This window comes from Delphinus delphis, chromosome 2, assembly GCF_949987515.2.
Source record: "Delphinus delphis chromosome 2, mDelDel1.2, whole genome shotgun sequence".
In the NCBI taxonomy this organism is placed as follows: domain Eukaryota; kingdom Metazoa; phylum Chordata; class Mammalia; order Artiodactyla; family Delphinidae; genus Delphinus; species Delphinus delphis.
In genome coordinates, this window is record NC_082684.1 from 25,839,969 (window position 1) to 25,861,968 (window position 22,000).

General features: G+C 39.2%; 1 protein-coding gene across 1 annotated transcript in view; it reads left to right on the plus strand.

Annotated features, from left to right (window-relative positions):
• SPTLC2 (serine palmitoyltransferase long chain base subunit 2) overlaps positions 1-21,845 on the plus strand; it is a 112,620-nt gene extending 90,775 nt beyond the window's left edge. Inside the window, exons 10-12 of the mRNA XM_060004119.1 lie at positions 3,521-3,656; positions 6,305-6,434; positions 20,861-21,845. Of these exons, the coding sequence (XP_059860102.1) occupies positions 3,521-3,656; positions 6,305-6,434; positions 20,861-20,980 (386 nt within the window). The 3' untranslated portion in view covers positions 20,981-21,845. The remainder of the gene's footprint in view (positions 1-3,520; positions 3,657-6,304; positions 6,435-20,860) is intronic.
• The last annotated feature ends 155 nt before the right edge of the window (positions 21,846-22,000 follow it).

Sequence of the window (22,000 nt, forward strand, 5' to 3'; positions counted from 1 at the left end):
ATTCTCTAAGTCCGTCCCTGTTGCTGCAAATGGCATTATTTCATTCTTTCTTATGGCCGAGTAATACTCCATTGTATATATTCCATATCTTCTTAATCCAGTCATCTGTTGATGGACACTTGGGTTGCTTTCATGTCTTGGCTACTGTAAATAGTGCTGCTGTGAACATTGGGGTGCATATATCTTTTAGAATTAGTGTTTTCTTTTTTTCCAGATATATACCCAGAGGTGGAATTGCTGGATTATATGGTAGTTCTATTTTTATCAGTAGTTTTTTAAGGAACCTCCATACTGTTTTCCATAGTGTCTGCACCAATTTACATTCCCACCAGCAGTGTACAAGGGTCCCTTTTATCCACATCCTCTATTTAGGAGAGAATTCTTTTTTTTTTTTTTTAATTTTTTGGCTGCACCACATGGCATGTGGGATCTTAGTTCTCTGACCAGGGATCAAACCTGTGCCCCCTGCATTGACAGCACAGAGTCTTAACCACTGGACTGCCAGGGAAGTCCCTCAGAGAGAATTCTTTTAAATCTGAACTTTATAACTGCCAAAATGAAAGTTGGTAATCTCAAGTCTAATGTCCATTAACACATAAATGGGTAAACAAATTGTGGTATATCTTTGGTAAGGAATACTATTCAGCAATAATAAGGATATATAAGTTGGGAATTTTAAATGTCTATTCTCAGTATCTTCCAGTTTTGCCTATGAATGTTATTTTAGATGTGTTTTCTTTTGGGACTCTTCTTGTCAAGGAACAGATGACAAGGAATGGTGAGACTGAGATTTCCACTTGCTTTTGTTACAGAGAACTTGCTTAGAATGATATAGCCATAGGTGGAAAAGGTAAGGTCTAAATCTCTTAGCATTTCTTCTTCTCCTTGATAATTTTTCTTGATAATCTTGGAATAAGAAAAAAATATTTTAACAAAAGGTAGTTTGTGATAAGAAAAAGGTAGCAAGTTGTAAAATAATAAGTGGTACAGGAAAAATTAATGTACACTAAATTAGCAGATGTGTCACACAGTTTCTAAAAACCTTTAATATCATTTATATACAATAAAATTCACCGATTTTAAGTGTGTAATTCCATGAGTTTTGACAAATGTATACAGTCATGTAACCATACCATAACTGAAGTATAAAATGTTTTTGTCGCCCCTGAAAAGTCCCCTTCATACTGCTCTGCTGTCAGTCCTCTCTCCATTCCCTGGCAACCACTGATCTGTTTTCTATCATTGTAATTATGTCTTTTTAAGAATTTCCTATAAATGAATTCACAAGAGTATAGTCTTTTGTGTCTGACTTATTTCATTTAACATAATCCTTTTGAGATTCATCATTTTTGCATGTATCAGTTGTTCCCTTTTTATGTATTTTCTTTCTGTCTTCATCATGTTTCCTCTACTTTTCTGAATGTATGGAGTATATTTATAGTAGCATTTTTGTATCCTTGTCTGCTAATATTCTGTCATTTCTGGTCTGTTTCTATTGATAGACTTTTCTCCTAGTTGGTGGGTCATATTTTCCTGTTTCTTTGAATGCCTAGAATTTTTTATTATACGTCACACATTGTGAATTTTACATTACTAGGGGCTGCATTTTGTATTCATTTAGGTAATAATGTTGGACTTTGTTCTTGGAATCAATTGGATCCTTTTAAGACTTGCTTTTAAGGTGTGTTAGGGTGGGCCAGAGCAAGTTTTAGTCTAGGGCTAATTTAGCTCCACTACTAGTGTGATTCTGAGGTCTTTCCATTTTGGTTGGTGAAAATAGAAGCTATTCCCAACTGTATGAGTGCTGGGAATTGTTCAGTCTGCTGCTTTCTGTTGGAGCTTTCTCCAGCCCCTCATAGTTTCTTCTCATACGTGTTCAGATCAGCACTTTGCCACATGCTCTTCTGTAGACCCCCAAAGGTCTCTCGTGCACCTTCCTCCTCCCCTGTTGTGTGCCCAGTAAATTCTAGCCACCTTAGCTTCCCCAACTCCAAAATCTGATGTCTTCGACTGACAAGACTAGGTCCCCACTCCTGGAGCAGCCCGGGACCTGTCTCCAGGTGGTATGAGGACAATCCAGACACTCACTTCTGTTTTCCCTTCTCTGCAGCAGCACAGTCCCCCACGGCCTGGGGCCCAGTGTCTGAAAACCATTTTGTAATATACTCTGTCCAGCTTTCTGTTGTTTACAAACAGGAAAGAAAATCCGGTTCCTAGTACTTTATCATGGCTGGAAGTGGAAGTCTCTTATTCTAAATGTAGAGTAAGCATGTGTTGGTATTTCTAGGGGAAAATTAGAGTACGTGGCTCATCAGTTGTCAACATAAACTTAACATACCTTAATGTCTGTTTTAATATGTGTAAGATGTATGTCATAACTTAAGTGATGTTCTTCAGTGTTCACACTAAACTAATCTAAGCTTGTATGTGCTTCTCCGGTCAACTTGAAATTATTTACATATAGAGTATTAATTTGGGGTTATTTGTAGCAAACTTATCTAGAGTAGTTTCCCGTCAATGACGGATAAGTTAGTGTTTTGATTCTAAGGACATTTGTTAGTCATCTGTATTTGCAATTGATTAACTTACCTTTGAGCTGTATGGTTGTATTTTTTAAAATATGAATTTGCTTGCTTTCTAATGTATGTGAAAATGACTGCAACCTTTTCTTATTTGTGAGTATTTGTGATTTAGAAAAACATAAAACAGTTCTTAGCCCTTTGCAAGCTGATCTTTTGAATTTATGTCTTGCTCTCTGTAACAGAACGATTGTTTTTGGACATCTGTTCATAGATTGACCTACCGTAAAGTCAAAACCAGGCCAAATATTTAGTCAATCAGCAGTTAGAGAAATGTGTGTCTTAATCCATTTGTGTTTTAGGGAAGATGAACAAAGTAGGATTAAAAATATGATTTTTACATTATTATATGTGTATGCTATTGCTGTCTGGTAGAAGTTTTAGGGAAATGGTAACATAAACTCTTAAGAGGAAAATATGGGGCTCTGAATGGTTCTGTCTCTGGTCTTATGTGTAAAATTATTTGCAGCACGGTGTTTGGAATGAATATTGAAGTTGAGAGGCCTAGCTTCTAGTCAACTGTGCCACTCATTATTGTGTAACTGTAGGCCACTCGCAACCTTTGTGAGTCTCCTAATATATAAAATGAGAATGATAATAATTATCCAACCTACTGTAAAGGGGTGGTAGAGTGTTAAATGAGGTAGTATCAATGAAAATGTTTGAAGATGCTAATGTGCCACGGAAATACTGGTCATTAAACTTTATTTTGTACATTACTATAAAATCTGCTATCAACACCTACTATGACAGAATACAAACGCAAGATATATTTGTTTCTACTTATATTCCATACAGTTTACTGTGCAAAAATATTTTATATGGGAAAGGAAGAAACAAAACATACAATTGATTGATAGAATAGAGATGGAGAAGATTGCTGTCTTTTTCCACTTCTTCTTTCTTAGTATTATTTTGTTTCCCTCCCCATGATTTTCCAGGCAAAGAGTGTATACAGCAGTTAGCTGAAAACGTCAGATATTTCAGGAGACGTCTGAAAAATATGGGCTTCATCATCTATGGAAATGAAGATTCTCCAGTGGTGCCTCTGATGCTCTACATGCCAGCCAAAATTGGGTACCTTTTTGCAGATTACAGATTGCCCTCTTATTAGACTTAAGGTTTACCATGATGTGAGACCAGGCTTATATATTTTGTTAGGTAAAATTGTCTTGGCCTCATTATGTTAACCTTTGTTTGCTAGATCTGCCATAGATTAAACAAGTGGATTCCAATTTGTAAAATATGTTAACTTGTTAGTCTTTCCTTAAACAAACATTTGAGTTTAATGCACTCTTCTGGGGGATTGAGATAGATCAGTGAACAAAACACAGAAAAACCCATGTCCTTGTGGAGTTTATGCTCTACTGGAGCAAGAGTCAGACAAACGTAATAAATAAAGAAATTAGGTAATATGCTAGAAGGTGTTAAGGGCTATAGGAAAAAAAAGAGCAGGATATGGGGTTTGAGGGTGCACTGTGGGTGGGCAGATTACAGTATTAAATGGGGTGGTCACCCTCGACAGCCTCAGGGGTAAGGGAAGATGACATCTGAGCTTGAACTAGCTGAGCAAGTTAGCCACTCGGAGGAAGAAGCTTCTGTGCAAAGGCCACAATGCAGGAACATACTTAGCTGATGGAAGACTAGCAGGAGGTGAGTGGAGCTGAAGTACAGTGCCCAAGGGGGAACAGTGAGCCATGAGGTCAGATGTGCACTTTACACCAGCCTCTCTGGCTTGTGCAAGGCGTGTATAATGGAAATCTTTGCCCTGGAATAGCTTTCAATGTATTTGAGAAGTACAGATGTATAACGAAACCAAAATATATATGAAAAGCAGATATGAAGTGGACAAATCTAATTATTTGCAAAATAATTATGTGCAAAATTGCACCAGAGATATAAAATAAAGGAGTCAGGCTTCCCTGGTGGCGCAGTGGTTAAGAATCCGCCTGCCAATGCAGGGGACACGGGTTTGATCCCTAGTCCAGGAATATCCCACATGCCGCAGAGCAGCTAAGCCCGTGTGCCACAACTACTGAGCCTGCGCTCTAGAGCCTGCGAGCCACAACTGCTGAGCCCGCGTACCACAACTACTGAAGCCCACGCACCTAGAGCCCACACACTGCAACGAAGAGTAGCCCCCGCTTGCTGCAACTAGAGAAAGCCCGTGCGCAGCAAAAAAGACCCAACGTAGCCAAAAATAAATAAATTTATTTTAAAAATAAAATAAAGGAGTCATCTGCTTAGTATAGGTTCAGTAAAAAAGGCACATCTTTTCAGATTTGTGAGTTTTGACTGGATTGTAAATATAAAATTGAGTAAGGATCATTTCTCAGGTTTAATGGAACTCATTAAAGGAGCAAATATTTCTATTCATCTTTGAATCCCCAGTGCCCACCACAGCCCCTTGCACTCAATAAGTGTTGATTAAAGTGAATATAGGAGGGAAAATTAAATCAGGGAACCTGGAAGTATGGTGATTCCAAAGTTAGTGAATGGGGGATATTGGGAAAGGGTGCTCATTGAGGGAAAAAGAGGAGTTTAGTTTCCAGTAGGAAGTCATATGGGCAATTGGCATTATGGCCTTCAGAGGAGATGGAGGAAATGAGGGAATCCTACACCAAAGCAGAGGTGTAGGATTTCCCTCATTCTTCTTTAAATGGAATTATCATCATAAATAAACTCAAAAAGTTACGTGTTCTGGAGGATTGACTTAGTCTAGAACGCTTTCTTTAGAGAGGACTGTGTCTAATTTATTCTATACAGGTGAAACTGACTATGTACGTTATAATTAAGATTTAGAGTAAGGCAGAATTGGAATAAAGCACTAGACAGTTCGGGAGCATGTGCTAAAGATGCAGGTCTTGGCCTGACACAAAGGAAACACATTGAAGAGGATGTACTGTTACTAGGAGTGGGGAAAGCTGGTGCTATTACTAAAGTGAGTGGAATTTTTTATTCTCAAACAAATGCTTTAAACAGCTAAGGGAAAAGTCAGAAAGGAATAAGGTAGGTCAACAAGAGAAAAGGACAAAGAATAAAATAATTTAGTAAATAACAAAATTTACATGAAAGTTAGAATTGTATTAATTAGGCAAGATACAGATGTAGAGTAAGGTCACATGCCACGAGTTTGACTTGGGATGGGGGGTTAAACAAGAACTGTGTGGTCTGGGTGGTCATCTGAAGTCTGGGGATGAGCTGGCCTCACAAACACCAAAGGAAACCCTGAATCACAAAGGCAGCTCAACACTTAAGTCGATCCAAAAAATGCCTGGTCTGGAAGGCTAGTGCTTGGCCTTTCTGCCAGCAGAAAGATGTCCAGATCCTTTGCATCCTTAATCTTAAGAATTTTTTAAACTGCCAAGCCTGCAAGGGCCAGGTTTTAAACTCAAGTTCATTTTGAAACCTCTGAACCACTGTTACATGTCAGTGACACCTTAAGGCTACAGTTGCAAATTACTTTAGGCAAGCCCTATTAAAAATTGGTCTGTGCCAACAATATTCTTTCACCTTTCTGAAGGAAACTATTTGGGAGAAGACCACTTTAGGATTGAATAAAAGAAGTCTTTGTAAACTGTCAATTTTAACTTTAATAGAAGTTAGAAGAAATTCCTCATAGAACTGTCTAGTGCCTGTATCACCCAAGAGTTTACATCATTCAGGCCTTTGTACTGTGTGATTTATTATTCTTCCTGGTTTCTTTTCTTGTTTTCCCTCTGCAGCGCCTTTGGACGGGAGATGCTAAAGCGGAATATCGGTGTAGTTGTGGTAGGATTTCCTGCTACCCCAATCATTGAGTCCAGAGCCAGGTTTTGCCTGTCAGCAGCTCATACCAAAGAAATGCTTGATACTGTAAGTAGACATTTTCACTTTGATATAATATACCTTATACTAAGAAGGCCTGTATAGCAGATGAAATTAATCATCTGTTGGTCCTGATGCTCTCTGAGCACCTGAGATATTTACTGGTGAAGTAGAGGAGGGAGTGCACAATGCTGCTTAATACATTGCTATTTACAAAAAATTGCAAAACTGTTAGCATCACCCACCAGACACTGCATGATCAGGGCTCTAGGGAATTTTCTGGCTTCATCTTGTTCCACTCTCTCTCATTATGATCTCTACAGCTCTACATTCTCTTTCTACTCTAGCTGTTTCTCCCCTGAGCTTTCTTGTGTGTTGTTCTGTCTGTGGCAGTTTCTCTCTTGACCTTTCTCTCCCCTTTGCCTGGCTGACTGCTACTCATTCTTAACATCTCCACTTAAAAGAAACTTGCTCAAGGGTTTTCCCAAACCCTCTTGGCTAGATATTTCTGGAAATCCTAAGACTCTCCCCTAGGAAATTCTTTACACCTGTAATTATTTAATGGCAATCTTTACCATTAGATAAATCTTTAGGAGGGACTAAGTCTATTTTTCTCATTCTGTATCCCCAGGACCTACCACAGTGCCAGGCACATAGTAGGAGCTCATAATTATTACTGAACGTAATTATTTATGGTCTCTTAATATGTTCTCATCTCTTGATATTCTCTTAATATGCTATTATTTCACACCTGAGACTTCAGACTTCTTTTTTTAGCATTTTTTATTTAATTTTTTTTTTTTAGAATTTCTAGTGTATTTTTCCCTTTTGAATTTTTTCTTATCCATCTGTTGGTTTATTTTGCTATTATTTTCTAACTTTTTGATTTGGATATGGATTTTCCAATGAACACCATGTCAGTGGAATCCCGCATATTTTAGTAAAGCACACCTTCGTATCAATATCAGTATTTCTAATGTTTTTTTTATTTCTCTCTGAATTAGGATTGGCTTATTAATTTTTAAAAAATATTTATTTTATTTTTGGCCGCGTCAGGTCTTAGTTGCGGCATGCGGGATCTTCGTTATGGCATGCGGGATCCTCCACTGCGGTGCACAGGCTTCTCTCTAGTTGTGGCATCTGAGCTTAGTTGCCCTGCAGCATGTGGGATCTTAGTGCCCTGACCAGGGATCGAAGCTGCGTCCATTATACTTTTAAATTCTAGTCCCTCTAATATGTATATTGGATAACATGGTGACTTTAGATTGTATTTCCCTAATCACAAATGTTGCTGAACCTTTTTTTTTTAATGTGCTCAGTTGCCATCTGTGTATCTTCTGTGATAAAGTATCTGTACAAGTTTATGTCCAAGTTTCATTGTTTATCTTTTATTTTCATATTATCAAGTTTTTAGAGGTCTTTTAGGCTATTATTCATATTCAGCATCATTTTTTGAAAAAAGGCTATCATTCCTCCATGTGTTTTCTTAACAACTTTGTCAAAAATCAGTTGAATATATTGTGTAAATTCATTTCTGAAAAGTCTGTTCTGTTTCATTGATTTAGGTGTCTGTCTTCTCACCAGTATCTTGATTATTTTTATTTTTTCAAAAATTTTTATTTTATATTGGAGTATAGTTGATTTACAATGTTGTGTTAGTTTCAAGTGTACAACAGTGATTCAGTTTATACATATACATATATCTATTCTTTTTCAGATTCTTTTTCCATATAGGTTATTACAGAGGAGTGAGTAGAGTTCCCTGAGCTGTACAGTAGGTCCTTGTTATCTATTTTATATCTAGTCGTGTGTATATGTTCATCCCAAACTCCTAATTTATCCCACACCCCCACCATTCCCCTTTGGTAACCATAAGTTCGTTCTCTAAGTCTGTGGGTCTATTCCTGTTTTGTAAATAAGTTCATTTGTATCATTTCTTTAGATTCCACATATAAATGTTATCATATGATATTTCTCTTTCTCTGTCTGACTTCACTTAGTATGATAATCACTAGGTCCATCCATGTTGCTGCAAATTATTTCATTATTTCATTCTTTTTTATGGCTGAGTGATGTTCCATTGTATATATTACCACACCTTCTTTATCCATTCCTCTGTTGATGGACATTTAGGTTGTTTCCATATCTTGATTATTGTAAATAGTGCTGCTAGGAACATAGGGGTGCATGCATCTTTTTTAATTTTAGTTTTGTCTGGATATATACCCAGTAGTGGGACTGCTGGATCATATGGTAGTTCTAGTTTTAGTTTTCTGAGGAACCTCCATACCGTTTTCCACAGTGGCTGCACCAGCTTACATTCCCACCAAGAGTGTAGAAGGATTCCCTTTTCTCTACACCCTCTCTAGCATTTATTGTTTGTAGACTTTGTAGACTTTTTTTTTTTTTGAAGTGTGTGCAGTGGTGAAGAGTACCATGATGTCTAGTCAAGCCTGGTCCACTGTTTTTTTTTTGGCTGCGTTGGGTCTTCATTGATGCGCCCGGGCTTTCTCTAGTTGCGGTAAGCAGGGGCTACTCTTCGTTGCAGTACGTGGGCTTCTTGTTGCGGTGGCTTCTCTCATTGTGGAGCACGGGCTCTAGGTGTGTGGGCTTCAGTAGTTGTGGCACGCAGGCTCAGTAGGTGTGGCTCGCAGGCTCTAGAGCACAGGCTCAGTAGTTGTGGCGCATGGGCTTAGTTGCTCTGTGGCATGTGGGATCTTCCCAGACCAGGGCTCGAACCTGTGTCCTTTGCATTGGCAGGTGGATTCTTAACCACTGCGCCACCAAGGAAGCCCTGTTAAGTAGACTTTTTGATGATGGCCATTATGACCGGGGTGAGGTGATACCTCGCTGTAGTTTTGATTTGCTTTTCTCTAATAATTAGTGATGTTGAGCATCTTTTCATGTGCTTTTTGGCCCTCTCTATGTCTTCTTTGGGGAATTGTCTGTGTAGATCTTTGCCCATTTTTTGATTAGGTTGTTTGTTTTTGTGATATTGAGCTGCATGAGCCATTCATATATTTTGGAAATTAATCCTTTGTCGGTCGCATCACTTGCAAATATTTTCTCCCATTCTCTGGGCTGTCTCTTTGTTTGTTTATTTATTTATTTGGCTGCGTTGGGTCTTCATTGCTGCACGTGGCCTCCACTTAGCGGTGACTGGGGTCTACTCTTCATTGCGGTGCATGGGCTTCTCATTGCCGTGGCTTCTCTTGTTGCAGTGCGTGGGCTCTAGGCATGTGGGCTTCAGTAGTTGTAGCGCATGGGCTCAGTAGTTGCGGTACGCAGGCTCTAGGTCACATGGGCTTCAGTAGTTGTGGCACATGGGCTTGGTAGTTGTGGCTCACAGGTTCTAGAGCGCAGCCTCAGTAGTTGTGGCGCATGGGCTTAGTTGCTCCGCCGCATGTGGGATCTTCCCAGACCAGAGATTGAACCCGTGTCCCCTGCATTCGCAAGCAGGTTCTTAACCACTGTGCCACCAGGAAAGTCCTGTCTCTTTGTTTGATTATGGTTTCCTTTGCTGTGCAGAAGCTTTTAAGTTTAATTAGGTCCCACTTGTTTATTTTTGTTTTTATTTTCATTACTCTAGGAGGTGGATCCAAAAAGATATTGCTGCGATTTATGTCAAAGAGTGTTCTGCCTATGTTTTCCTCTAAGAATTTTATAGTATCTGGTCTTACATTTAGGTCTTTAATCCATTTTGAGGGGTTTTTTGTATATGGTGTTAGAGAATGTTCTGATTTCATTCTTTTACATGTAACTGTCCAGTTTTCCCAGCACCGCTTATTGAAGAGATTGTCTTTTCTCCATTGTATATCCTTGCCTCCTTTGTCACAGATTAATTGACCATAGGTTCGTGGGTTTATTTCTGGGCTTTCTATCCTGTTCCGTTGATCTATAAGTCTGTCTTTGTGCCCATACCATGCTGTTTTGATTACTGTAGATTTTATCGTATAGTCTGAAGTCAGTATAGCCTGATTCCTCCAGGTCCATTTTTCTTTCTCAGGATTGCTTTGCCTATTCAGAGTCTTTTACGTCTCCATATAAATTTTAAGATTTTTTGTTCTAGATCTGCAAAAAATGCCCTTGGTGATTTGATAGGGATTGCATTGAATCTGTAGATTGCCTTGAATAGTATAGTCATTTTGACAGTATTGATTCTTCCAATCCAAGAACATGGTTTATCTTTCCATCTGTCTGTGTCATCTTTGATTTCTTTCATCAGCATCATATAGTTTTCAGAGTACAGGTCTTCTGTCTCCGTAGGAAGGTTTATTCCTAGGTATTTTATTCTTTTTGATGTGATGGCAAATGGGATTGTTTCCTTAATTTCTCTTTCTGATCTTTTGGTGTTAGTGTATAGGAATGCAACAGATTTCTGTGTATTAATTTTGTATCCTGCAACTTTACCAAATACATTGATGAGCTCTAGTAGTTTTCTGGTAACATCTTTAGGATTTTCTATGTATAGTATCATGTCATCTGCAAACAGTGACAGTTTTACTTCTTTTCCAATTTGGATTCCTTTTATTTCGTTTTCTTCTCTGATTTCTGTGTCTAGGACTTCCAAAACTATGTTGAATAAAAGTGGCAAGAGTGGACATCATTGTCTTGTTACTGATCTTAGAGGAAATGCTTTCAACTTTTCACCATTGAGTATGATGTTAGCTGTGGGTTTGTCATATATGGGCTTTACTATGTTGAGGTAGGTTCCCTCTTCTTTTGGCTGCACTACGTGGCTTGTGGGATCTCAGTTCCCCAATCAGGGATCAAGCCCAGGCCACTGCAGTGATAGCACTGAATCCTAACCACTAGGCCACCAGGCAACTCCCAGAAGTAGGTTCCCTCTATGCTCACTTTCTGGAGAGTTTTTATCATAAATGGGTGTTGAATTTTGTCAAAATTCTGCATCTATTGAAATGATCATATAGTTTTTATTCTTCAATTTGTTAATGTGGTGTATCACACTGATTGATTTGCGGACATTGAAAAATTCTTGTATCCCTGGGATAAATCTCACTTGGTCATGGTGTATGATCCTTTTAATGTATCATTGGATTCAGTTTGCTAGTATTTTGTTGAGGATTTTTGCGACCATGTTCATCAGTGTTACTGGCCTGTAATTTTCTTCCATTGTGGTATTGTTGTGTGGTTTTGGTATCAGGGTGATAGTGGCCTTATAGAATGAGTTAGGGAGTGTTCCTTACTTTGCAATTTTTGGGAATAGTTTCAGAAGGATAGGTGTTAACTCTTCTCTAAATGTTTGATAGAATTCACCTGCAAAGCCATCTGGTCCTGGACTTCTGTTTGTTGGGAGTTTTTATACACACACACACACAAAGTATTTTTATTTTTATTTATTTATTTTTTGGCCACGCTGCATGGCATGTGAGATCCTAGTTCCTCGACCAGGGATCAAACCCACACCCCCTGCGTTGGAAGTGCGGAGTCTCAACACTGGACCACCAGAGAAGTCCCTGTTGGGTGTTTTGGAAATTAGTTTATTGGAAATTAGTTTGGGAAATTAGTTAACTGCTATCAGTTTCAATTTCAGTACTTGTGATTGGTCGGTTCATATTTTCTGTTTCTTCCTGAATCGGTCTTGGGAGATGGTACCTTTTTGGAATTTGTCCATTTATTTTAGGTTGTCATTTTATTGGCATATAGTTGCTTGTAGTAGTCTCTTATGGTCCTTTGTATTTCTGTGGTGTCAGTTGTAACTTCTCCCTTTTCATTTCTAATTTTATTGATTTGAGCCCTCTCCCTTTCTTCTTGATGAGTCTGTCTAAAGGTTTATCAATTTTGTTTATCTTTTCAAAGAACCAGCTTTTAGTTTCATTGATCTTTTCTATTGTCTTTTTTAGTCTGTATTTCATTTATTTATGCTCTGATCTTTATGATTTCTTCTACTAACTTAGGGTTTTGTTTGTTCTTTCTCTAGTTGCTTTAGGTGTTAGGTTAGGTTGTTTCTTTGAGATTTTTCTTATTTCCTGAGGTAAGCTTGTATTGCTATAAAGTTCCCTCTTAGAACTGCTTTTGCTGTGTCCCATAGGTTTTGGATCATCATGTTTTCATTTGTCTCTAGGTATTTTTTGATTTCCTCTTTGATTTCTTCAGTGATCCATTGCTTGTTTAGTAGCATATAGTTTAGCCTCCAATTATTTGTGTTCTTTACAGTTTATTTTCTTGTAATTGACTTCTAATCTCATAGCATTGTGGTCGGAAAAGATACTTTGATTTCAGTTTTCTTAAATTTACTGAGGCTTGCTTTGTGGTCCAGCATGTGATCTATCCTGGAGAAATGTTCCATGTGCACCTGAAAAGAATGTGTATTCTGCTGCTTTCAGGTGGAATGCTCTATAAATATCAATTAAGTCCATCAAATCCAATGTGTCATTTAAGGCCTGTGTTTCCTTATTGATTTTTTGTCTGGATGATCTGTTCATTGATGTAAGTGGGGTGTTAAAGTTCCCCCACTATCATCGTGTTATTGTTGACTTCCCCTTTTATGGCTGTTAGCATTTGCCTTATATATTGGGGTGCTCCTATGTTGTGTGCATATATATTTCTAATTGTTATATCTTCTTCTTTGATTGATCCCTTGATTATTATGTAGTGTCCTCCTTTGTCTCTTGTAACAGTCTTTAAAGTCTATTTTGTCTGATATGAGTATTGCTACTCCAGCTTTCTTTTGAATTCCATTTGTATGGAATACCTTTTTCCATCCCCTCACTTTCACTCTGTATACATCCCTAGATCTGAAGTGGGTCTCTTGTAGACAACATGTATATGAGTATTGTTTTTGTATCCATTCAGCCAGTCTGTGTCTTTTGGTTGGAACATTTAATCCATTTACATTTAAGGTAATTACCCATATGTATGTTTTTATTACCATTATGTTAATTGTTTTGGATTTGTTTTCACAGGTCTTTTTTCTTCCCTTCCTCTTCTGTTCTCTTGTTATTTGATGACTATCTTTAGTGTTGTATTTGGATTCCTTTCTTTTTTGTTTGTGTGTACCTATTGTAGATTTTTGGTTTGCAGTTACCATGAGGTTTTGGTATAGCAGTCTGTCTACATACAAGATTGTTATAAGTTGCTGGTCTCTTAATTTCAAATGCATTTCCAATATCCTGCATTTGTACTCTCTTCGTGATTGTTGGTTTTGATATCGTATTTGTGTGTGGATGATTTCCTACCTTTACTGTATGTTTGCCTTTACCAGTGAGCTTTCCCATTTGTAATTTTCTTGTTTCTAATTGTGGCCTTTTATTTTCAACCTAGAGAAGTTCCTTATGCAATTGTCGTAAACCTGGTTTGGTGGTGCTGAATTCTGTCAGCTTTTGCTTGTCTGTAAAGCTTTTGATTTCTCCGTCAAAACTGAATGAGAGCCTAGCTGTGTAGAGTATTCTTGGTTGTAGGTTTTTCCCTTTCATCACTTTAAATACATTGTGCCACTTCCTTCTACCCTGCAGAGTTTCTGGTGAAAAAATCAGCTTATAACCTTATGGAGATTCCCTTGTATGTTATTTGTTGCTTTTCCCTTGTTGCTTTTAATATTTTCTCTTTGCCTTTAATTTTTGTCAATTTGATTAATATGTGACTCAGCATGTTCCTCCTTGGTTTTATGCTGTATGGGACTCTGCACTTCCTGGAGTTGGGTGACTGTTTTTTCCCCCGTGTTAGGGAAGTTTTTAGCTATTATCTCTTCACGTATTTTCTTAGGCCCTATCTCTCTCTCTTCTCCTTCTGGGATCCCTGTAATGCGAATGTTGGTTTAATGTTTAATGTTGTTCCAGAGGTCTCTGAAACTGTCCTTATTTCTTTTCATTCTTTTTTCTTTATTCTGTTCTGCTGCAGTGATTTCCACCATTCTGTCTTCCAGCTCACTTATCTGTTCTTCTGCCTCATTTATTCTGTTATAGATTCCTCCTAGTGTATTTTTCATTTCAGTTATTGTTTTGTTCAACTATGTTTGTTTGTTCTTTATATCTTCTAGCTCTTTGTAATACATTTCTTGTACCTTCTCGGTCTGTGCCTCCATTCTTTTTCAGGTAGATTGCCTATCTCCACTTGACTTAGTTGTTCTTCTGGGGTTTTTATCTTGTTCCTTCTGTGGAACATATTCCTCTGCCGTCTCATTTTGTCTAACTTTCTGTGTTTGCAGTCTCCATTCCACAGGCTGCAGGGTTGTAGTTCCTCTTCCTTCTGGTGTCTGCCCCTTGGTGGGTGAGGCTGGTCTAGAGGCTTGTGCAGGCCTCCTGGTGGGAGGGACTGGTGCCTACCCACTGGTGGGTAGAGCTGGGTCTTGTCCCTCTGGTGGACAGGGCCATGTCAAGGGGTGTGTTTAGAGGCAGCTGTGGGCCCAGGAAGACTTTAGGCAGCCTGTCTGCTGATGGTTGGGGCTGTGTTCTCGCTGTGTTGGTTGTTTGGGCTTAGGCATTCCAGCACTGGACCCTACAGGCTGTTGAGTAGGGCCAGGTCTTGGTGTCAAAATGGCAGACTCCCAGAGAGCTCATGCCAATGAGTACTCCCCAGTACTTCCACCACCAGTAACCTTGTCCCCACAGTGGGCCACATCCGCCCCCCCACCTCCCCAAGCGACCCTCCGAGACCAACATGTAGGTCTGGCCCTGGCTCCTATGTAGTCACTGCTTTTTCCCTTGTGTCCTGTGTGTGCCTTCCAAGAGTGGAGTTTCTGTTTCCCTCAGTCCTGTGGAGTTCCTGTGATCAAGCCCCACTGGCCTTCAAAGCCAAATGCTCTGGGGGCTCCTCCTTCCGATGCCAGACCCTCAGGCCGGGATGCCTGATGTGGGGCTCAGAACTCTCATTCTTGTGGGAGAACCTCTACCATGTAATTATTTTCCAGTTTGTGGGTCACCCACCCGGTGGGTATGGGATTTGATTATATCGTGAATGCACCCCTCCTACCATCTCATTGTGGCCTTTTCTTTGTCTTTGGATGTAGAATATCTTTTTTAGCAGGTTCCAGTGTTTTTTGTCAATGGTTGTTCAGCAGTTACTTGTGATTTTGGTGTTTTCGTGAGAGGGGGTGAACTCAAGTCCTTCTATTCCACCATCTTGTCTCTAACATCTTCAAGATTTCAGACTTTATATTACATAAGTATTACTTTCTGAGAGTTTATAGAGCTCTAGAACATATTTGCATAAAATTAGTTGATAGAAATATCATAATATTAATTCATTGGAGAGCTACTAATCTTAAAGAATATTATGAATGTATGTTTTTAAAAGTTTAATTGACATTTTAATTTTCTTAACTGCTAAAGATTTTGATTTTTCTTCCCTATTTCTTCATAGCAAAACTCCTACCAGTATGAGTATATTCTTAATCTTCTTCTGACACTGAAATTGAATTCAGTTTATTGATACTGTATCTTTGTTTTTCTTCTTTTTTATCTTGATTATACCTTTTGGATTTTTTTCCAATAGATTTTCCCTTTACTCAAAAATCTTACTGGTGAATTTCTTCATTGATTATTTTTTAACCCAGCAATATCAACTTTTCTTCCACTCTACTTTATTTGGGTGTTTAGGAGTTTCAGCACACCTTTTTTTCTTTTTCTTTTTCTATTTTTTTTTTTTTGCGGTACGCGGGCCTCTCACTGTTGTGGCCTCTCCCATTGCGGCGCACAGGCTCCAGACGTGCAGGCTCAGCGGCCATGGCTCACGGGCCTAGCTGCTCTGCAGCATGTGGGATCTTCCCAGACCGGGGCACGAACCCGTGTCCCCTGCATCGGCAGGCGGACTCTCAACCACTACGCCACCAGGGAAGCCCAGCACACCTTTTAAAAAATATCTGTGTCATTAAATGCAATGGCTATAGTAATTCACTGTGTTTTCTAACAGTTTTTACTCCTGATAACTGTACACATTCAAGAAATCATTTAGGCACTTCCCTGGTTAAGCGGTTAAGACTCCACACTCCCAATTCAGGGGGCCTGTGTTCAATCCCTGGTCAGGGAACTAGATCCAGCATGCCACAACTAAGAGACCACATGCTGCAATGAAGATCCTGCATGCCACAACTAAAGACCTGGCCCAGCCAAATAAATAAATAATTTTTTAAAAAAAAGAGAGAAATAATTTAGATGTAACCAGTATATCTTGTTAGATTTCTGTTGCCAACAAACGTGTTTACCAGTTGAGAGTGCTAATATTTTTCTCATAAGATCCACTTGCAGGATTATTTGACTTTGCCTTCCATTTAGGTTTTTTTTTTTAATTTATTTGTTTATTTATTTATCTATTTATTTTTGGCTGCGTTGGGTCTTCACTGCTGAGCGTGGGCTTTCTCTAGTTGTGTGAGCGGGGGCTACTCTTCGCTGCAGTGGCTTCTCTTGTTGCAGAGCACGGGCTCTAGGCACACAGGCTTCAGTAGTTGTGGCATGTGGGCTCAGTAGTTGTGGCTCACGGGCTTAGTTGCTCCACGGCATGTGGGACCCTCCAGGGCCAGGACTCGAACCCACATCTCCTGCATTGGCAGGTGGATTCTCAACCACTGCGCCACGAGGGAAGCCCCATTTAGGTTTTTTTAAGCATAAAGTGCATTTTATGAAACCACAGGTTTGTTGAAGTCAACAAACCTTATGATTTGTCTTATGATTTTTTTATGTCTTATGATTTTGTCTTATGACTTTTGTCTTATGATTTTTTTATGGAAGTAAACATGAAAATTATGAGATAAAAATGAACTTTCATTTATTAATGGGCCCCATGACATGATTCTGTATATAGAAAATGCTATACAATTCACACACAAAAAACTAATCTGCTAGAGCTAATAAATATATTCAGCAAAATTGCAGAGTAAAAGACACAAAAATTAGTGTATTTCTATACACCGGCAGTAAACACATGTAAAGGAAATTAATATTTCATTTATGAGAGCATTCAAAAGAATATACTACCTCGGAATAAATTTAACCAGGGGAGGTGAAAGACTTGCATATTGCTATGAAACATTGCTGAAAGAAATGAAAGAAAATTTAAATAAATGGAAAGATACCCTATGTTCATGGGCTGGAAGATTTAGTATTGTTAATATGGAGTACAGCAAGATCTGTGGATCCATTGCAATCCGTATCAAAATTACAATGGCTTTTTTTTTGGAAGAAGTAGAAGAGCTGATCATCAAATTCATATGGAATTGTAGGGGGCCCCAGATAGCCAAAACAATGTTGAAAAAGAAAATAGAAGTTGGGGGACTCAAATTTCCTGATTTTAAAACTTACTTCAAAGCTACAGTAATTGAAACAGCAGAGTACTAGCATAAAGATAGACTTATAGACCAATGGAATAGAATTAAGAGTCAAGAAATAAACCCAGACATCTATGGCTAATTGATTTTCAACAAGGGGCTAAGACTAGTTAATGGGGAAAGTATAGTCTCTTCAACTAGTGGTTCTATACAGCTGGATAACCACATGCAAACGAATGAATTTGTACCCTTACAACATGGATGAGCCTTGAAAACATTATGCCAAGTGAAAGAAGACACAGAAGACCACATCTATATGAAATGTCTGAAATAAACAAAGTCATTGGGTCAGAAAATAGATTGCTGGTTGTCAGGGCTTAGGAAAGGAGGAATGAGGATATGAGTATGGGGTTTATTTTTTGAGGTGATAATGCTTTAAGATTAGATAGTGATGAAAGTTGACAACTTTGTGAATATACTCAGAAGCACTGAATTGTAAACTTTTAAAAAGATGAATTTTTTGGCATGTGAATTGTATCTCAATAAAGCTATTATTTTTTAAAAGAAGAAGAGCAAGCTTATTAGCTCAGGGGTGCACAAGTATCCGAGAATATTCTCTTATTCAAGGGCCATACTCAACCCTAAATTAACATGTTTTTTCCCTAAGAACCCATCTTACCCTGTGATCTGGAGGTTCAGTGTAAGTGTAGACTATTTGTTAACAGTTGGTACTTGTAATGCTTCATTATTCCTAATCTAACCAGGTAACCCCACATCATGACCAGCAGTTTCTAGTTACAATTTTATCTCTTTTTTTCCTTTTTAATATTTATTTATTTATTTATTTGGCTGCACCAAGTCTTTAGTTGCGGCACACGGCATCTTCGTTGCGGCGTGCGGGATGTTTAGTTGTGGCACGTGGGCTCTTTTAGTTGTGGCACGTGGGATCTAGTTCCCCGTCCAGGGATTGAACTCAGGCACCCTGCATTAGAAGCACAGAGTCTTAACCACTGGACTACCAGGGAAGTCGCATAATTTTGCCTTTTATATAAATAAAACCCATTCATCTGAGATAGTTGGTGTGGTATCAGTCATAATCTTGTTATCTAGATCCCTTTGGGCTACTGTGGCTTTTTTTCTGTCTCTATTCATTTTCTTTTTTAATTGATGAAAAATATCATGTTCTTCTGAATATCCTTTACTTTGTGATCTTAGCAAGTCATGTATTGTTTTAAATTAATAAATCCTGTATCAGAGGTCAGGGGAATAAACAGTTAATGGGTTCGCTCAGCTGAAATTCAATCTTAAATTGTTTCTATATGGAGTTTTTAATTAAACCTCTTCTCAAAGGTACCACTGTTCAGATAGCATGTTGAAGTCCAGCTCTTATTTGCTTTTTATATTTTTCACATTTGGAGTGAAGAGTACTTTTTTCTTATGCTAGAATAAATAAGGAATAATATTTATTGGTGTTTCTTTTTCCTCTCTACAAACACTGATTTTTTTAAAGTTAAATTTAGGAACAGGTATATGTGTCTATTTACTGATAATCAACTGATTCCCTTTTCTGAACTAGAAGATGTACATTTTCATATGGGATTACAACCATGAGAGTGGACAGAAGATTTATATGATGTGACGGAAATTTGGAGAGTCAGACTTAGGCAATAGGGCTTCTACTGCCCACATTACCCTTTCTTAGTCTAATGAGATGGTGTCCTAGACAGAGCCATTGTCTCCAGAGCTGAGGCCTATTAGACCCACTAGGCAACATCCACATGTGCTTGGGGAGTGAATAACAGGGCTGGAGAACTGCCATGACCTGAAAATGCATTCTGTGACCTGAGCCAGGTGCTTTTATTAGAAAGCCTTAGAATCTAGGATTCCAAAATTTTTGCTATCTTCCATGGATTTTTCTGAGAGGTATCTGGGGCTTGGAATTTCCTTGTCCTTCCATTAAACATTTTCTAAGAAGTTCTGAACATATATGCCTTTCTTATATTGTCATTCTCTACTCTGACTCTCTGTGTGCTGCTTTTTGGAACGTTAACTGTGTGAACCATGAGTTGTGTACTTTGCTGTATGTATGTATACTTCAACCAGGAGTTGGGTTTTGTTTGTTTGTTTTTAAGTACATATAAGAAACCACACACAGATTACCAGGTAGGGCTAGTATTGCAATCAGGAAGAGACTTTTCATCACTTGTCTTAGTGTTTTAATTTTTATAAGAAACATATTTGAAAAATAAAAGAGCAGGTTTTATAGAAAAGAAAGTTATACTGAGAGAGTTTTGATGGAAAGACAAGATAATCTCTCAATGGTAGGATTTGGGGGTTTTAAATCAAACCTGAGTTTAAATGCTGGCTCTGTTTCTTTCCTTGCTGGCTTCCACTTTTTCTTACTAAGTCTGCACAGCAGCCCACTTTGGGGACTCTCTTCATCTTGCATCTAGGAAGCATCCCAGTGCAGACTTCTCACTTTTTTGGTAGTGTGATAACAGAAAGAGCAAGTACTGGAGGGTAAAAGGAGAAATGACAAATTATAGCCAGCCTGGCAAATTCAGGATACATATTCCTTCTTCTTCCAAGCATGTCATATATTTTTTAAAAATATTAAAATGCTCTTTCTCTTTTTAAAAAATATTTATTTATTTATTTATGGCTGCGTTGGGTCTTTGTTGCTGCGCGCGGGCTTTCTCTAGTTGCGGCAGGCGGGGGCTACTCTTCGTTGCGGTGCGCAGGCTTCTCATTGTGGTGGCTTCCCTTGTTGTGGAGCACCAGCTCTAGGCATGTGGGCTTCAGTAGTTGTGGCGCACAAGCTCAGTACTTGTGGCTCTCGGACGCTAGAGCACAGGCTCATTAGTTGTGGCACACGGGCTTAGTTGCTCCACGGCATGTGGGATCTTCCTGGACCAGGGCTCGAACCTCTGTCCCCTGCCAATCCCCTGCATTGGCAGGCGGATTCTTAACCACTGCGTCACCAGGGAAGTCCCAGCATGTCCTATTTTGATGAATTATACCCTTTATTCTGCATCCCTGCTCTTCACAACCTGTTCTTCATGGTCAGCCTGATGTCCTTGCTCAAAAAGCAGCTCTTTCCATTGCTAGACTCTAGTCTTCTCAGAGTAAATGCATTGGACATGGTCCCACCACAGGATAATCTTGCCATGATTGTTTTTAGAAAAATAAAGCACCAAATGTGTCTTCCTCCTCCTGGCTCTGACTAACCTCTGCTCTGTCTTGTATATTTTAGGCTTTAAAGGAGATAGATGAAGTCGGGGACCTATTGCACCTGAAATATTCCCGTCATCGGTCAGTACCTCTATTGGACAGGCCCTTTGACGAGACTACATATGAAGAAACAGAAGACTGAGCCTTTTGGTGCTCCCCTAAAGGAACTCTCCCTCACCCAGGAGAGTGTGTGGCCTTTCCAGTCCAGTTGCAGGAACCACACTTCTTGTGCAAGAGATTTCCTCAACTACTGACGGTGGCCACCTCCAATCTAAATGATATTTTGTAAATAGTGAAAACTGCTTCACATCCTTCCTTTGCTACATCACCTTTAAAAACAGAGGTGACTCACTTTGCTTTTTTGTCCATTAAAAAATGTTTTATTTTATAACTATTCTACTTGTGAAATCACACTGACCCTACCCTGTCTCTGGCTAACCACGCAGGCCATTTTCCTCTCCCAGCCGCCTCACAGATGTGGGCCCGTCCAGAGCTCCTGCTGGCCCTGGCACTGTAGCCTCGAGACTCACCTGGCCCTCCTTCCTGGGGAGCAAGTGCCTTCCACTTACTTCCAGTCCAGGTCTCAGAGGTTGCCAGCCTTGGAATCCTTGTTTAACCAGTCACGTAATCAACCAAAGCGTTTTAATGTGTCTTAAGTTTAGCCATTTAAGAAAAGTAGTAAACACTAACATTGCTGAAACTCCCTGTCATTGTATATCCCTCCCTGGCCAGGAGCCTCCAAGGCTTGGTCTTACTCCATTTTGTTCTGGTCACCAGATGATACCTTCCTTCACCATCAAATGTTTCTTCGTAATGGTCACCATCTGAGGGCATGTCCAGTTTCTGGGTTCTTCCCAAGCTGGAATCTAACACTCCCACCCCCTGTTTAAAACACTTAAATGTTTTAAAAGCACCCACACCCCCCTCTGGTCAGACCTCGGTGCCGAAGTCGACTCACACCGCACTCTTCTGTGTACACAGCTGCTCCACAGAGTGACGCGCCCTCCTGCGCGGTGAGGGCGGGGGTGGCGGGGAGAGGGGTGACTGCTCCTTGTAGAATGTCTGTGGTCTCCTTCTGACTGCTTTCTACTTTTCAAAACTATGACAGCCTCTGCCTGGGTTTGGGTCCATATTAGGGTTTCAACTGATAAAGGAGAACGTT